Below are 18,812 nucleotides of genomic sequence, written 5' to 3'. Positions count from 1 at the left end.
TATTTAATTGTTTCCTCTATTATTTGTTGTTTACCTCCTCGTTTCACAATGGGTAAAACTTGTCTGAAGTCTCCACCTAGTATTATAGTCTTCCCACCAAACGGTGATGCGTCTTCCATTATATCTTTTAACGTTCTGTCGATCAATTCTAAAGCAATTTTCGGTATCATCGAACATTCATCCCATATAAATACATCTATACTTTGTATTTTTTTCTTCATCGTTGCATTTGTGAAAATTGTTCCTTCCTTTTGCAGTGTCAATGGTAATCCAAATGTTTTGTGCGCGGTTGTGCCATATGGTAGTAAGATGGCTGCTATACCTGTCCAAGCAACACATGCAACATTTTTTTTTTTCAGATTTCAACATGTAGTACAATGCGTTGTATAAAAATGTTTTTCCTGTTCCTCCTGATCCATCGATGTAAAAGCATTTTTCTTGCTTTCTATCAGTACTTTTGTTATCCATAATATTATCAAAAATTTGTGTATAAATTATTTTCTGATCGTTGTTTAATTGCTTCACCAGTTCATTGCCTTTCTTTGCAAAGGTTTCTATATTTTCCACTGTTATTTCTTCCGCTTCATTTTCGAAAATTATCTCCGGTATTGGTAAGTAAAAATCTGCACATGATCTTGCCTCAGCTCTGAGAAGATGCTCAATTGCACATAGTGCTCTATTTTCATGCTGATCCACGAAGTCTTCAGATAGTGCTTTCTTGTAAGTATTCCATAAATCTATCGCGTTCGATGGCATTTCACCGATTAAATACCACACAAAAAAATGACGTAACCGTTTCGGCATAAGTATTGAAACAGCTTCGTCGAATATTTTGAAAGCTTCGTCATTTGTCGCAGTTAAACCCATATCCACTGCAGCCTCTCTAAATGTATTCCATTCCTTCCCGTTTACAGTGCGTAAATCTATAAAACTCCTTGCATTTGTCGCATGTCCAAGGATTAGTTTGAGGTGAAATCTTTCGGAATCCCTTGGTGAAACATTTGTCATTCTACTAACTACTTTACATGCATATTTTCTTTTTTTCCACGTTTTTGTTGCTTCTTGAAACGAATAGTAATCTGGCGTGTTCGCGTAAGTTATATTTCTTGCCATTTCATCTATGCTGTTCAATTCAAACCATGCAATAAGATGGGTTCTCCACTTTTTTTCATTTGTAGCGGCTTCGACTTCTCTACCTTCCTCAAACGTTGCGTATTGCTGCCCCGGTAGGTGTACAGGTAAGCGTGTGACGGCATGACTTCGTCCATGCATTGGCAGTTCTAGTATACGCCAAGCTGCTTCCATCGGTCCTACGTAACGCGAATCTACATAATCCTGTATTTCGTTGATTATTGGCTGACCATCACTCTCGCTGTTTGAATCAGTTATCTGTACTCTTGCACGATCATGTCCCTCGTGGATGTACTTGAAGACATATTTAATAGCCATTATTGACGCACAATATTCTACGTTCATGTGGCAGTCGTACTTTGCAAGTAGGTATGGATTGTGAGGCACAACCATGCTGTTGTCTACTTGGATATTTCTTCCTTCCACGCGGTTGCGGTAATAATTTATGTCTGTATTTTTTCGTCTGCGATACTTTGGAAAACCGCCACCGCTTATATCAGTATTTTCCACTAAGTCTTTCGGAAATTTCTTTGAGCATGACTTCGTGACCGAATTCCAGCATGGTATTTTGGATGTGTGAGGGCCGTGTAGCATGTGTGATGTGACAGATTGATATAGTTGTTGATGTATTCGTTTGTCTGGTATTTCTGCAGATATAAAACTGTTAATTCCTTCTGGAGTCAAAAGTTTGTCATTGTTATTTAAGATAAATAGTACGTGAGCATGCGGTAAGCCTCTTTTCTGAAATTCAACTGTGTATACGTATCCTTCAATCTTTCCAAATACTGAACCGCTTTCGATTTCCTTTAGTGCCTGTTGTAGCCGCATGTTGAATATTCGACAAGCTATTGTTGGAATGTCATTTACAGTGGTACCTGTAGGAAAATCTTTCAATACCGTACATATTTCCGGCCACTTAGGATTACATGTCATTGTAATAAATAAATCCGGTCGTCCAACTTTCCTTGTTATTGCCATTGCATCTTGGTACTGCTGTTGCATATGTCGCATGCTGCCGGAAAATGATGATGGTAAAATCATTTGGTTCCCAAGTCTTGTTCGATCCGACGTATTCGCTTCACTATTTGATATGTGATCAGTCATTCTTTTGTGACATTCTACACGCAATTGCTTCTGATTATTTCTTAAAAACAATAAACGCTGCGATTCAATTGTGAGATATGCGTGAATCACATAGTGTTGTGTCAATCGTCCGCTCCGCAACAACTGATTCTGTGCTTCGCCTCGACGTAAGGCCAATCGATGTCCATAATATTGAACAGGAGAGATTTTCTTGTTTGTTCCTACGTGTTTCATATTATAGCTCCATTCTAAATCACCGCTCGGAAGTAGTAATGGAAAAGTCATTGGATCAACGTGATGCGAATATCTCGGCACATATCCAACTGCACGGTCTTGTTTTGGAAATACTTGTACTTCTATATTTTCAGATACTGCCCCGTCATCTGAAACGATCAGAGCTGCTAGCTCACCACAAGTTGGCGCATTGTACCGCCGTCTATCGTCTTCCTTGAGTGCTATAAAGTTTAATCTCACCAGGCTGTCTCCCTTAACAAATCGCTCGTACGTTGTTTTTAAAATTTGCTGCATAAGGATTGATATCTATTATCAGTCTACCAATAATTTCTAACAGATTTGCTCTTCTTGCATCATTTTCTCTCAGCGCTAGCTGAGTTTGTACGTCGTAGATGTAAATTTGTCCATATCTCGGTCGGTTATTGTTTGCGGTCTCTAAACTTGTAGATATTTTGTAACTCACATCCCCGATTATTTTCATCACATATGGTCCTGAATTCCCCATATCTGCCACGGTACAATTAAATGATGCAAACGCAAACGCGTCATTATATGATCGTATATGTTGTCTGAAGTGTCTTGATACTTCGTCATTCCCTTCTCGCAGACGTTGAAGTACATCAGGATATTCCGTTAATGGTGGTAATGTTATTTTTCCTCCATGACAGCAATTATTTGCCACCCTTCCTGTTTCATATTTGAACCTTTCTGCATTGCAATGTTTACATTTTACGTTCATTTCACCCATGTGTAGTTGTTCTACAGTTTTAAAAGTGCCTTTTTCAATATCCCCGTTGTAACGATGCTCAGCAATGATTGATTCACTGTTCATTGCTTCCACTCGTTCTCTGTTTCTGTCTAATTCCAACCTGTCTCTGTTATCTTTTATTTTTTGGCTGAATACACACAGTTCCTTCTCCATCGATTTCAACGTATCACTGTCCCTTAATATTTCATCACAAACATGAATTTCCGACACGTTATTCTTGCTTATAAGTCGTCGACACACGTTTTCGTCTGTCGTTTTAACTCGTTGTCTCTTGCTATCCACTTCAATTCCTTCTATGCTTGCTTTTCTTTTTTTCATCAATCTAAGCTTCCATTCGTTGGTTGAAAATTGGTGTTCCTTCTCTATTGGTATCGATCTATCTCCTTGACTTGCTGAATTATTTTTGCTACCGCTCTGCCCGTTATTCTCCAAAATCACATTCTTTATATTATTTTTTACTCTATATTTGCGTTGCTGTTCACTCCGCAAAACACGTCTTTCTTTTGTGGTTAACATAGATCCTGGTCGTCCTCTTGCCTGGTTATAGAAATATTTGTTTATTATTCTTCTCTGGCTTATTTGGTTATTCGCACTTACAATTTTATTTTCCTTTTTCTTTTGTGATACGTCCGACCATCCACCGTCTCCATCGCCTTGTCTGCTGGTTGAAACTCCTCCTTTCTGTTCGTTGGTTGAAAAGCCAGTATGATATTTTTTGTTCGCTTTCCCATATTTTCGCTGCTGTTCTCGTCGTCTAATTTTTCGCTCTTCTATGTCCATCACATTGGTTGGTCGTCCTATTGATTTATTTTCCTTATCAATCATCACAATCGATTCTTCTAATTCTTCTACACCCTTCGTTGAATTATTTTTACTACCGCTCTGCCGGTTATTCTCCAAAATCACCTTCTTTATATTATTTTTTTCTATATATTTGCGTTGCTGTTCATTCCGCAAAACACCTCCTTCTCTTGTGGTCAATATCGATCCTGGTTGTCCTCTTACCTAGTTATACGAATATTTGATGGATATTATTCTATGGCTTATTTGGTTCTTCGCACTTACAATTTTATTTTCCTCTTTCTTTTGTGATACTTCCGACCATCCACCATCTTCATCGCCTTGTCTGCTGCTTGAAACTCCTTTTTTCTCCATTGTCATCGTAAATCCGGGCTGTCCTTTTGACTGTTTGGTGATATATTTAGATTTACTATTATTTGATTGTTACTTTTCATACTTATTACTCACTATCTGAATTTTATTTTGGTTCTGCAAGACATCAAAGTGTCCACTGTCTCCGTCGCCGGTAAAGAGTAGTGAGAATTGTATTTCATTTTGTGATCCGATCTGGTGCGGATGAATTTGTTCTTCGCGATACACGATTAAACATATTTTAAAAATGTCCGCAGCTGCAGCTAATTCTGCTTCTCCCCCATATATTCCATTTTTCTTCATGTGTGATTTGTAATCACCAGGTGACCTAATCACAGCACCGTTTGACTCATTACCTGTAATAAAACCCGCAAATGTAGACCAATTATCCACTATATTTGAAACGATACTTAGTCTCACCTCTGCGTGTCGATCTTGAGTCCCGTATACACAATACGCCAACGCGCGAAAAAGACAATTCCCGTCGGGAATCATCTTGATAATTTTCATTTGCATTGTCATTTTTTGCGCGTCATTAACAGATACCTATGAAGATATTCGTCATAAACAGCCGATGACAGCTGTCAAAGGGTTTCCTAGATGCTTTTTGTTTTGTTTTCGGGATCTCGGCCCACCACCAACTTCATGCGTATACTATTGTTATTATAATCTTTTTTTTACTATTGTCATTATAATCTTTTTCTACGTTCATTTGTTTGAAACTTTTTTATTAGATAGAGAGATAATATCCAGTCAAAAGTAAAACAAGAGTTGTTGGCTAGCTTCACTACCCCAATTAGATCAAACATATTGTTTCCAAGATTTAAGCACAACTTGATATGACAGCAGCAAGAATTGGTGTCCAGCTGTAGACAATTCCCTTGGGAATTTAGAGAGTTATTCTCCGGTTTTCAGTTCAGCCCCACTTCAAATTTGATTTAAGATAATTTAAAAAGAGAGATACAATAATCACGACCAGCTAGTTATAACTACCGTTCAGGATAGATGTTCTTGGTATCAAACAATAAAATCATTTAGGATAAAATAACACACGATTCGCTAAAACACGTAAACGGTCAAATTTAGTGATTCTGCAGCTTCTCTGCATTTGAATATAAATTCGTCCGTCGGCGTGGATCGTTATATGAACTCAAACGCTTTATAAACTGTTACTTTCGGCTTTTATGTCATTATCACCATTCATTGTTATCAGACATTTCAATCACCAAATTATACAGAATATACTTCATCTTTCACCAGTTAAATTATTTAAAAATATTTATCTTGAATGACAACCTTTTCTCATTTGTATTATTATAAGTTAGCCCCAATCATTTGACCAAACCTCACAGACCTGTACAGAGCTATAGCAACACGATCCTACAAATTACCGGCTTACCGAAAAGTATGTCTTTCTTAGTTTCAATATTATTCATTGTCGTTACGTGGGAGCATCTTTGATTATTCAATAATCATCAACTACCACCGCTCAGTACACTCTCACCCCCACGTAACACCGGTAAACTTCAAAACTGGTGACAGAGATCGAATCAGCAAATTCAAAAATATCTACGAGAATGGTTACACTCCCAATTGGACGACAGAGATATTTACGATAAGCCAAGTGGACAATACCCATCCTGCGACGTACAAGCTCAAAGATCATTGAAATCAACCTATCGCTGGCGGTTTCTACAAACAAGAGCCCCTCAGGGTTGAACATCCGGACATCTATCTCGTGGAGACGGTTCTCAAGAAGCATGGAAAAAAATCTTCTGTAAAATGGTTAGGTTTTGACAGTACATACAGTAGTTGGAGAAATAAATCTGATATGTAACATTATAAATTAAATGGATGATATTTTTGTGTAATAAGAATGTCTTTATTCTACACCCTATAAATTGAATATGCGTTGGGATTCGACGCTATACATGTGGGGCATTACACGCCGAATCAACCACTTTTAAATCCGACCCCTTTCAATTTGGCCGAAGGTTTGTTATCCTTCTCTACTCTATGAAAACAGTTTCTCGGAATTTTTTCAAATTTTTCTATCAGATCCCAAAAAAGTTATGAATTTTTAAGAATATGGCTTTTTTTTTCAATAGTCATGACTTTCCTAAAATTTGAAGTATCGTGCCGTTTTTTTTTTTTTGAAAGTTTTTCTTTTTTGATGTCCTTTTTTCAAAAAAATACGAAAAAATTACTCAAACCTATTGTTACGTCCGGCATATTGCCACACGTCTCCCTCATCTTGCCGCCCTCCCATGATCCTTGCAGTATCCTTATCATTTCATTCCTACCCTCCTATTTGCATTCTGGCTCACGCCACTCACTTTTTGCCAACTCTGCTACTTGTATTCCCCACCACTTTGCACACCTTACGTCTAATCCTCTTCACCTCAGGCACTCCAATTCCAATGTTTGACACGAACAAGTCTTTCTTTCCAACACTCAACAATCTCACGTATAACTTTACTCATTAATTATGAACTACACCCTCTGCTCGAAACTACTCCACAAATTATCCAACCAAATATATAGTTCATACCTCAAACTTCCAAATGTTATTCAACCATGATTCAAGTTTCTGTTGTCTCCGGATGTAAAGGCCAAGGCGAACCCGTTTGTTCCTCACCGCTCGGGAAAAAACGACGTCCAGGGACGTAATATTGGTGGCCAGCGGTGGTCTTCGCTTTCCGGAACCTAGGTCGCCGTAATCAAATTGTAAGGGACATATTACCCGGTCACGAGATTTTAAGGTCACGCTAAATAACGTTTTGAAAGTCGATCATTACCCGTTGCCTCGGGTCGAAGAAGTGTTAGACGTGTTGAGAGGGGGGAGAATATTCACGAAGCTGGATTCATCTGAGGCATACCAACAGTTGCCGTTAACCGAGAGGGCAAAAAATTAGTGGTGATAAGCACTCACTTGTGTCTGTTTCAATATAATCGTTTGCCGTTCGGAGTGTCCACCCGACCGGGTTCTTTTCAAAGGGTGATGGCATCTCTATTGTTAAGAATACCAGGGGTAATCGTCTTCATTCATGATATTTCGATCGCCGCGTCGGAAGGAAAAAACACCTAGATTGGGTACGAGAGGCGGTTAAGCGATGCCGGATTGCGGTTAAAGTATGAAAAATGTAAATTTGCGCAACAGGAAACCGAGTATTTAGGATTTTGAGTGAATGATAAAGGAATCCATCCCTCAGGAAACAAAATAGATAGTGTAAAAAATGTGCCAGCACCAAAAAAATGTTTCAGAAGTGAAAAGTTTTTTGGGCTCGATTAATTATTACGCACGGTTCATTAAGAACATAACAGATAAACTCTACCCATTATACGAACGTTGAAAAAAAAAGATTTCAAATGGATGGATGAATGTAATCGAAGCTTCACTTAGATTAAAAAAGAATTGTCAAGTGAACTTACGCTGGCACATTTTGATCCAAAAAAAACGATAGCGGTTACATGTGACGCATCGCCGTATGGAATTAGCACAGTATTATCACATCGGGAAGAGGACAAATATGATAGGCTGATCTGTTTTGCGAGTTGGACGTTGACGGTGAGCGAAAAGAGATACGCGCATCATGACAAAAAGGGCTTATCGATAGTATTCGAAATTCGTAAGTTCTATCAATATTTATATGGAAACCAGTTTACTATCCAAACGAACAGCACCACGTTGTCAAGTATATTTCACCCTGATAAATCGATCCCTGAGATCTCAACAGCACGTTTGCAGCGTTGGGCTATATTCTTGTCGGTTTTTAAGTATAATATCAAACACATTCAAGGAAGAGAGAATTATACTGCCTGGCTCAGTAGACTACCAATTGAACATCTGCAAAAATTGGAAAAAAAATTTCAAATACTCCAAGATATCGATTATACGTTCATGAATGGTATAAAAGAATCCGATTTTGCCTCGCTCGACTGAAGCATGGTACGGAAAGCTACGCGTGAAGAAGTTGTATTGTGCCAGATAATAAGATATTGGATGGACGAATGGCCAGAAGCCAATCTGAAAAAGAAGGGGATGCAGAGCTTTTGGGAGAAACGCGACGCGCTCTCAGTTAAAAGCAATTGCGTATTGTGGGGGTACCGTGTGGTGATCCCCAGCCAGCTGAGATCGCTAGTGCTGAAGGAACTTCACCATAGCCACTTTGGCGTGGCATGTATGAAAGCATTAGCCCGATCATATGTTTGGTGGCCCCAAATAGATAAAGATATCAATGAAATTACGAGCGCATGTTGGCCTTGTCTAAAAACACGTAAAAATCATCCCAAAGTACGTCTTACTTCCTGGCCGTGGCCACCCGTTCAATGGCATCGTATTCATGCGGATTGTTTAGGACCAATCGGCGGGAAAATGATTTTGATAGTAATTGATAGTCATTCTAAATGGCCGGAAATATTCGTTATGTCGAGTATGAGCGAGGAAACAAAAATAAATGTATTCCAAGAAATGTTTGCTAGGCACGGTTATCCTGCGCATATTGTGACGGACAATTTTGCCACGTTTACGGGGGAAAAATTTCAGTGGGTGCTCTGAGAGGAGGCATTAGGCATAGAACGATTGCGCCGCACTGTCCGGCCACGAACGGAGCCGCAAAAAACCTCGTAGATACGTTTAAATGAAAAATAAAAAGCATGATGGATGATGGCATGTCATTGCAGTTACCGGTGCGACAGTTCTTGTTTGATTTTCGAGCGACCCCCACGCGACGACACAGAGATCTCGAGCCGTTATGATGACTAATAGAGAATTAAAAACCCGATTTTCTATTTTACGCCCACCGTTGGCAGCAGAGCATGTTCAGTTCCGCCAAGAACGGCAGATAAAAGATCACACGGGCTCGCGAAGGATAGATTTGTGGGTGGGAGATTTAGTTGTAGCGAAAGTTTTAGAGGTGGAGGGGAGCATTGGGCGCCGGCCGTGATGATACAAGAATGGACGCCAGATACGATGTACGATGTTAAGACAGGAGGCGGGTTGATTTGGAAAAGACACATGCCAATCAGTTAATTTCAGCAAAAGCGAGCAGGGTTGCGGATACGGTTGACAACGGCGAAATGGTCACAAAAAACAGAATCAACCGTCGAGCGTTGAACCACGACGATCAGAGCGAATTCGCAAAAAGAAAGATAGAAATGCGTAAAGATAGTTAAAGGCGATAGAATTAAGAAAACAATGTATATTCATCGTATACATAAGGTGGTGGTAACTACTACAATATCAGGTACAAGCCGGCTGGCAAACATAGCGGGGGAGGGTGCGGTATCCCGTTCCCGTACGGTGCTGCCACGCACATTAGTAAGATAAGGAACCGATACTATGGTAAAGAGTGGGGGGCAATACAGTCAGTCGGTCTCGGACGCGCGACGTGTAAGCTCGAAGTGGTCTCGAGAAAATAATAATAAAAGACTACAATACAAGGCGTACACTGTGTTGTTGATTACGTTCCTCTCCTATTCCCAAGTCACCGCATTACCAATCACACGTCAAGTTGGAGACAACAGGCCAATAAGCACTCAAAATATTCGAAAACGACATCAAAACGAACGACATCAGCAACAGCAACAGCATGAAATCTCCCGGAGTAACTACGTGAACACCAAAGTAGTGACTAGCGCTAGACAACCACGATAAAATACGAATCAATCAAGCACCAAGTATGAGACCAATTTGGGAACTCATCTTCCACGAACTCACTTACGACGTCCACCTCTGCTTCACCGACGATCCGACACTGGACACCGGAGACACCACACGCACTTACCCCAGGACAACTACACCGGCAATCTACAAGCCTCACAACCAGTCGACTGTGCATTTTTTTTTTCGTGATCTTATACTACATCCACCTGTAAGTTGTTATAATTTACCTTGCTAAGTTAACCTACATTTTTCACTACCGCAAAAGCTTGAACACTAAAGTACGATGCCCGACACCCAAGACGATAACATGTCATACGTATTAGCCGAAGACGCTATGCAATGGGTTCAGCCCTTCAACGGGTATAACATTTCAGTAGACGACTTCATCTTCACAATAAAACAGGCTAACTCACTCGTACGACCGAACGAAAAATCAATATTCGCGAAAATGATCTTGCTCAGAATGACTGGAGATGCAGTAAAAATATTACATGGCAAAGAGTTCATCACGATAGATGATATTATCAAAATTCTCGAACAACCTTTCCAGACTCTCAACGATATAAGCGACATGTTTATTACACTTACAAGAGGCAGCATAAAGCAAGGCTCATACAAGAATGTTCTAGTTTTTGGCAGGAAAGTAGATCGGTTAATAACGAAATTGCTAACCACGATTCTAGCCGAATATTCCCGCCACAGAGTCGATGGTTGGTTGAACCACATTGACCAACAGAGCCTACTGACTTTCATCAGAAGTCTTCACGATGACCCAGAATTAAGGGTAGTCAGTCATAGATTAAGGGGAGATATACACCTAGAAAATTGAAAAAATCGATTTTTTTTTTTTACATTTTCTGAAAGTTTAAGGTCCTTAGAATATTTGGTGAAAATCGCAAATTAATTCTTCGAAAAATAAGGCAGTTATAACCGAGAACTGGAAACGTTAGATTTCTTTTGTGATAGAATTGTACAGTGCTCCCCCCCTAAGAAGGTCGAATTCGTCGTCGGCAACAAGCTTTAGATGCAATGGGAATTCCGTCGACTGTAGAAGACCTACACTATGGGCCTGGTATTGATGATTCCATGTAAGTTTAAAATTTCATGATTTTTTAATTCCTAAAATTTCAAACGTGTTTTTCTCAAAACTACGTTTTTCAAAGCGGTACCCAAAATTTCTCAAAAACCAATGTACCGATTGCTTTGAAATTTTTTGTGGTCATTCTATATAATATTACCTAGTATTTGTCATAGGATTTTTTTTTTCGTTACTTACTCTTCATTTTATAGCCAAAGTAATTACACGTTTAAGGCCCGAAAATCGTTACCTATATTCAAATGGCCGCCATTTTGTTAAAAACCAATAATTTTGAAATCGGCTATGACAAGTACTAGATTATAGTATCTTATTTAATAATCTTTTTTTTTTTTTTTTCAGATGATTTTTGAAGATACGCCAGTGGGTACCGTGTGCGCCGATTTTTTCAAGGACCTCCAAGAATCCTACGATATCCTTGTATCTTTTTGATATTTGTACATAAAAAAAATTTGACATATATTTGAATGTATGTACTTTTAGATAATGAAAACTCTGATCTAAAATAAATGATTACTTTTCTTTGAAACATTTTTAAAATAGAACCTTTTTTTACGGCTTCTAGGTGTATATCTCCCCTTAACCACACTCAGCGGCGCGATAGAAATTACTTTCGGTAAAGAGCGTGAATTGATGAGGCAACGACTACCAAGTGCTGGTCAGCTCTGTTCAGCCAATCTTCCTTCTCTGTGGCCGTCAACAGCCATTTCTCTTCCATCCACATCTTCACCTCTGACATCATCTCTACCTTCGGGATTACCACCACCCACCCCCTCCCTGCCATCTCCGTTTCTGCCGTCCACTGCAATCCAATAACCTCACTCACCCCCGCCCCCGGCGCCGGCCACATACGCACAAGCAACATCCGAAAACGGAACCAGTGATCAGCCTGACATAGTTCACCAATTTTGAAGCCGTTCAAGTCACTCGGCCGCGGAATGCCGCCATGTTCTCAAACAATTCTGCACAAAATGTAAACGAATCGGTCATTGACACACGTTGCCGATTTATCGATACTTATAGACAGGACCGGAGTCAAGAACATTACTGTAATTACTGCAGACGGTTCGCACATATAATTGACAAATATAGAACTCGCGCTGATAATAACGTCAACCGTAATTCAAACCATGACAATAATCAGATAATGACCGAACAGTCCTTAAAACCGAACGACTCCCGGTGTTCTCCCGGCGGCACCAATAAACAGCGTTCACAGCAAATCACGTCCTCATCACAAGATCAATAAAAGACAAACCACCAGTGATTCAAATTAATGCCCCTAAATTGTACGAGAATTTGACATTCATAGTTGACACAGGTGCCCACGTAAATCTAGAAAAAAATAACGTCACTAGACCAAAAGTTCTGCGTACAGCAAAAGAACGGCTATCCCTTACCGGTATTACCAACCAGACAATCGACACAATTTCTAAGACCCAAACTCACATCAATGAAAACAGCCACACGTTTCATATGATCCCAGATAACTCCCTTACTCAGCAAGACGAACCCCTCAAGGGGGTCGCACCTTTAAACGCCTGTCGTGAAACAAAACCCCTCGCGTTCGAACATCTCCTTCACGACTGTACCTCTGACGCTACCAGATCAGCTGACATATTACACGTATGCGATTACGATCTTGCTGGCTCTGACGTAGTTGCACACCTTACATTAAGTAACTTTAAATTCTTTCACAGCACATCTCAGCAAATTTTTCGAGTACCAACGTTTGGACTCACCGATCTCACGCAATTAAACACAAAACCAGACCAAGTCTAAGTCCTTCCAGTAAAATCAAACTGCCAAACGTCAAACACTGCAATCGACAAGACTTTCGAAAGACAGAAAGATATACCCTGGACGAACTCGATCAAATACCGACGAATCAGGCAATCCGCCTCCACCTAAGAAACGGAGCAACCCACAACCGACGGTTATTGAAAAATCTTTCAATTCTTCACGCAGCTAATCTTCTGACGACGAGGCACTCATGTTGTCACTTCTCCACTGTAAAAATAGCTCTCGTGATCCCGCAGTTGAACGTTGTCGAAAAATCTATACCTCCAGTAACTTGGAATCACATAAAAAACCGAACTTAGCACACCAGGCTGACATATCTGACAGTTCCGATGACTTGATGACACCCGACTCCGACTCAGAGGGCTATGACGCAGACTCAGACGAACGACTGTCCAGGTGTTCTAACTCAAAATACTATAATACACCAACATACGCCGACTTTTTGCTAGACAGACGGCATCAGCCGTTAAGACGCAACGTCAATATCAAAGAAACAAATACCGACTTATTCGACCAGAATGACAACTTAGCCCACTGCATATCATCCGATTGCAAATTATCACAAGGTGTTGCCATAAAATTGGTGCAACGAAAAATCGTAGACCGAACCCAACTGAACGGATTTTCTCCGGCAGTTACCGACGTCATTCCGACCCCCCCACACGGTGATAAATTCATATACAACTTGGTGACTAAAACAAAGTATCATGAAAACCCACTCCAAAAGACTTCTTCTAAACCCTGACAAATTTAAAAAATATTTTGTTCGAAAACAAGATAAAATCCATATCAATTCCAAGACTAGGCTGCGGACTGGATAAACTAGATTGGAAGTCCGTACGCTGCATGATCCATTATATATTCAAAAACTCTGACATTAACATTAAGGTCTGTAAAAACGACAGTTCATCCTGTACCACTTGGAATCAAGCCGAACCAACAGCTGTGCAGGTCAGTGTTTCAGCCACTCTTTCACCCGCTGCACCGCAGCCACCTCAGCCTTGACCTCGATTTCCCTTCTCACCTGTTCGTGACACATTAAACCCCCCAGTAACCGAATTCTGCAACTCTTTACCGAGTACTATCGATAACGTTAAGTGGCGACGTTTGTCGCTTGCACTATCGATGGTTGAGACAGACAGTGATTCTGTAACTACGCGTCATCGAACAAAATCGTTGCAAGATGTGCTGTATGTGAAACGACAAAAGTCGACAACTTTCATTGAAATGTGACAACGTCGCATATTACTATGAATTGTATAGGGACTTTAGTGATTTTAGGTGATATAATGTAAGGTGTCGGTCGCATCTGTGTAAATTTATATAAGCGCGGTTAGCTTGCCCGTTGTGTCAACAATAGTAAAACTGCTTATTCCTTTGTTCAAACTACCGTACTTTAATTATTTGAACCTACGATAAATTCTGTTTATATCTTGTTTCAAACTATGGCATCGTAAGTATAATATAACAATTATACATCATTTTAAAATCTGATGAAATTGAATATCAGTATGACATAATTAATAAACGTATATCTAAACGCTTTGTAAAAACAGAATTAGAAGCGGACGGGCGACGGATGCACAATTAGCGGCAATGGTGCAGTTTTTCGAAACACACAAAGGGATTGCGGAAGAGAAATTCCTAATTATGAATAAAAAGGAAGAACTCCGTAAAAAATAGGATCAATTGGCAAATGCTTTAAATATAGCAAAAGGTGCAACCAAAACCACAGCTCAATGGCAAGTAGTATGTATAATCCAAGACATAATATTTTTAATTATATTTTACCAATTGCAATATAAATAACTTGAACGATCAAATTTCATGTACACAGACTTGAAGAGATATGAAATGTCGAACATCACAGAAAGCACGTAAAATTACAAATCAGCGTAATGCAACAGGCAATAAAGAAATTGACGAAGTTCCATTGACACCATTAGAGCTAAGAGTCATTGGAATCATTGGCAAAAACTACGTTGCAGGTAGCTTTGATTGTCCAGGTAGCGTTCCTGAAAAAGAGGTATTTATTACATAGTTTGTGGAAATTATATTTAAGTTGACATTGAAGTAGTTGAATACATGATTTGTAATACACTATTAATACTCCCATTGTAACATTGAATTTTTGTTTCGTTGACTTGAAATAGGAGTTACAAGAACAGCTTGCTGCAGGCGACTCCTCACCATTATTAAAACCTCCACGTGTAATTAGCATCTTTGACCACATAGCGAGTACATCAACATGCACTGATGTTTTTGAATCAGACGTTGCCAATGACTATGGAGATAACGGTATGACTTTGTTATTATGAAGTATTCTGAATCGTTGTTCCATTTCAAACATTATTATTTTTAATACCGATAGAAAACCCCAATGTTGACCTCATTGACTGGGAATATATGGAATTGAGCAACACCGATGAAGGCATTGCAGAAAGTAAAGTGCAAGTCAAAAATATAAAAGAAAATATAGAAAAACACGCACTAATAGAAAAATTGGATGTACAAAACAAATCGGCAGCAGTCAATGCCAAGAGCCACCGATACTTCAAAGATTAACAAAAAAAAAACCTTACACAACCGACAGTGCCCCAACTACAGGACCAAGAGAACGTATGTATTCTCAATTTGCATTGAACTTAGAACGTTGTACGTGATTCTGTCATAAATGTTACATGTGTACAATATCATCATTTATGAATTTTAAAGAACACTGATACCATATCGAATATAGACTATGTACTAACAATTATGCTATTCTGTTTCAAGGAAGACAATCTAAACAATTATCTTCTACACGGGACCAGTTTGCAGCAATTGCTGAGTCACATGCCCAATCAACGATGTTTAGTTGTAATTTCAGTAAAACTGCTATCTATTTACTATATGATATAGGATAATTTTCATTTACACAAACTATTTTCGCAGATGCTAGCTGAAGCTGCAAAATTACAGGGCAGTAGGGACAAAGCGTCATGCTGATGCTATGGATCGATTGACAGAAGCGATGGAACGGCAAGCTGATGCAGCTGTGCAAAACGCTGAAATGAAAAAACGAGAATCGAAGTCATGCCTCAGCTAGTGGAAGTACTATCACAGATTTTACCAACTCACCAATAATAGTACAGTATAGTGTAGTGTAGTGTAGTATAGGACTCCATCGTAAACAACAAACTATTGAACATGGACCAAAGTTTATATCAATAAGTATTATTTAAATTCAAAATGCCAAAACGTATTATAGTCAAAATATAGATATTATGTACTCGTTTTATGATATACAAATATAATATTAAAATGTTAAACTGATAAGTGATATAGTGAAAATATAGATATATGTACTCGTTTTAGAATATACAAATATAATATCAAAATGTTAAACCAATAAGTAATATATAAGAAATTTAAATACACGTTATAGTTTCATAATAATAATAAATACATATATTATTATTCAGATTTTACAAATTTATTGAAAATTCGGTAAACTAAATTTAATATTATGTCGTATTACATTGTGATATGCCTTGGTTTCACGGATGCGAACCAAGCAAGAACTACCCATCCCTTTGCCCAGGGTACCGCTATCCTTAGACGGCTAGCAGGCCCATACACCCGTATACTTGAGTATGGCCTACGCGCCGCGTCAGCCAAGTCAGGGGTACGGAATTTGCCAGAAACAAAAACATAAAACCACCCCTGACTTGTGCCACCTCCACTGCGATACGTAAGCATATCTTGGGTATATAACGAACGGCCGGACCCAAAAGTCCCATTGTATTGACATTCATAGTAGTCTGCGCTCCGCTCAGCAAAATCTCAAAATTGAATCAATCGATGAAGAGTAACTTGTTCCCCCGTACCAATATTATGCCTCTTATGGTCTACATCCACCGTAACAACATTATATCTTTCATAATCTAAATCATGCATGTATTAACCGATCTTGAATACGGCGAGCAAGTGCAAGAGGCGGAAGATTATTGTCGTCATCATCATCCATGTTCGCCATGTTAGGTATATTCATCACATATTCATTTGGATCCTCATACATATCTGGTTGTAGCCCAAAATCAATACGCATATTGTGTAATACTGCGCAGGCAATAACAATTTTTCCAGCCATTTCAGGCTCATATTGCAAAACTCTGTGTTTAGAAAGACACCTCCACGTACTTTTAAGCGCTCCAAACAATCGTTCAATACAGTTTCTTGCACTACACAACGATTGATTATAATTGAAACGTGGGGTTCCTTCTCGTTCATTAGGTAATAGAGTCAGGCATGGTTCCAAGGGGTAACCCTGGTCACCTGATAAAATATTCAACATTATGAGTAATTTATTTATCAATGAATCACCATGTTAAAAACTACTATTCATAAATGTTACAAGTTTCAAGTTACAACTTACCAATCAGAAACGTTCTTTCTCCTCGATTATATTCACGCTCCATTATGCGTCGTACAGAGGATGTACTCCATATGTATGTGTCATTTCTTGCCCCAGGATAACGTGCATTGATGTTTAATGTCGTTAAATTAGGATCACATATCTGCATGGAAAACGTTTTCATTATCCATAGTTGTGTGTTTTATTACACTCGTATTTGCTACGTATCTACGTGATAACGGTTAAAAATTGTACCGCTGGCACATTGAGTGAGTGATATCCATGGTGATTAACATATGCCACCTGATGTTCTCTAGGCCCAAACAATGCGACATGAGTGCAATCAATTGCTCCAATAGCTCCTTGAAATGGTTGACGTGCGGTGACAAATTGAGATGCTGCTCGTTGCCGGTCTTCCGGAGTCATGGGAAATTGTACCCATTGCTTTAGTAATCGTTCATTGATAGCATTTGTGACATCACGAATGCACCGGCTCACTGATGACTGACTTAATGAGATATCGCACTGGTCTCCTACTGGACGTTGATAATAACCGGTAGCATAAAATCTCACAGCTGTTAATACCTGCCACGTGAATATACTAAGTATAGTTCACAATAAAATGCAAATGGGTAATTGGCATGCAAACATAATACTTGTGTTTGGACTAAGAGTCCACTGTCCCTCACACGTTGTAAACTAGGCTGTAGAGTGTCAATCAGGTCTGCTGCAAGTTGTGGGTTTATGCGGTATAACTCAATAAACTCTTCATTTGTTAAATCAAATGAGTCTTGCTCTCTTCGCATCAACTTGCGTTCTAATGTTTGTTCTAAACGCATGACTCTATAATCTAAATTTAATACATCTATCGCAAGATGACCCTCTGCCATCCTGTAAAAATTTGAATGAATTAAAAATTTAAAACAACTTGTATTACACCTCATAATAAGTTTACACGGATGACGCGTAAACATCGGAATGCTTTATAAACAAACATAACCTATCAGTTATCAGATTTCATTGAATCAATCATTTGACTTAAATGATGAAAACATATATAATACAAAAAACTTGGCACTTACCTCAACTATAGCCACTATACTTCAGTATTAATAACCGAATAAATTAATTCACAATGACATAGAACGTTCTTGTAACTCCGTATAATGGCTTTTCACTCTTTTTCTTTAACCAAAGGCGCCTATTGCGCGTAGCTTATGTAGGTAGTACTATAAAACACAATATTCAAGCCTAAACGAGCGTTCTTCAGTCCTCGTTAAGCTAAGCAACATTCGTCGATAGTTAGCGACGCGGCCGTCCAACAAACATCGACATCACGGCTGTAGAGAATCACTTCAAACGAAAAACGTCGATAGCATTGGTTAACGATAGCGATAATTATCGATAGCGAGTTACAGAATCCGGCTACAGATCTTCTCCCGCACCATAAGCGCGCGTCACACGCTCCTAGCCTCCTTCGCCA

General features: G+C 39.1%; 2 protein-coding genes across 2 annotated transcripts in view; both read right to left on the bottom strand.

Moving 5' to 3' along the window:
* LOC124220168 (arylsulfatase B) overlaps window positions 1-18,812 on the bottom strand; it is a 557,318-nt gene that overhangs the window by 98,089 nt on the left and 440,417 nt on the right. The window lies entirely within an intron of this gene.
* On the bottom strand, window positions 16,865-18,219 carry LOC138190768 (putative nuclease HARBI1). The gene is made up of 4 exons (XM_069135038.1): window positions 17,986-18,219; window positions 17,585-17,914; window positions 17,351-17,492; window positions 16,865-17,250 (listed from the first exon to the last, which is right to left on the bottom strand). Exons 1-4 carry the CDS (start codon window positions 18,217-18,219, stop codon window positions 16,865-16,867), a joined length of 1,092 nt encoding a protein of 363 aa, XP_068991139.1.

Source organism: Neodiprion pinetum, chromosome 1 (assembly GCF_021155775.2).
Source record: "Neodiprion pinetum isolate iyNeoPine1 chromosome 1, iyNeoPine1.2, whole genome shotgun sequence".
Taxonomy (NCBI): Eukaryota; Metazoa; Arthropoda; class Insecta; order Hymenoptera; family Diprionidae; genus Neodiprion; species Neodiprion pinetum.
Note: the sequence above shows the minus strand (reverse complement) of the source record. Positions and strands in the feature narration are given on the sequence as shown.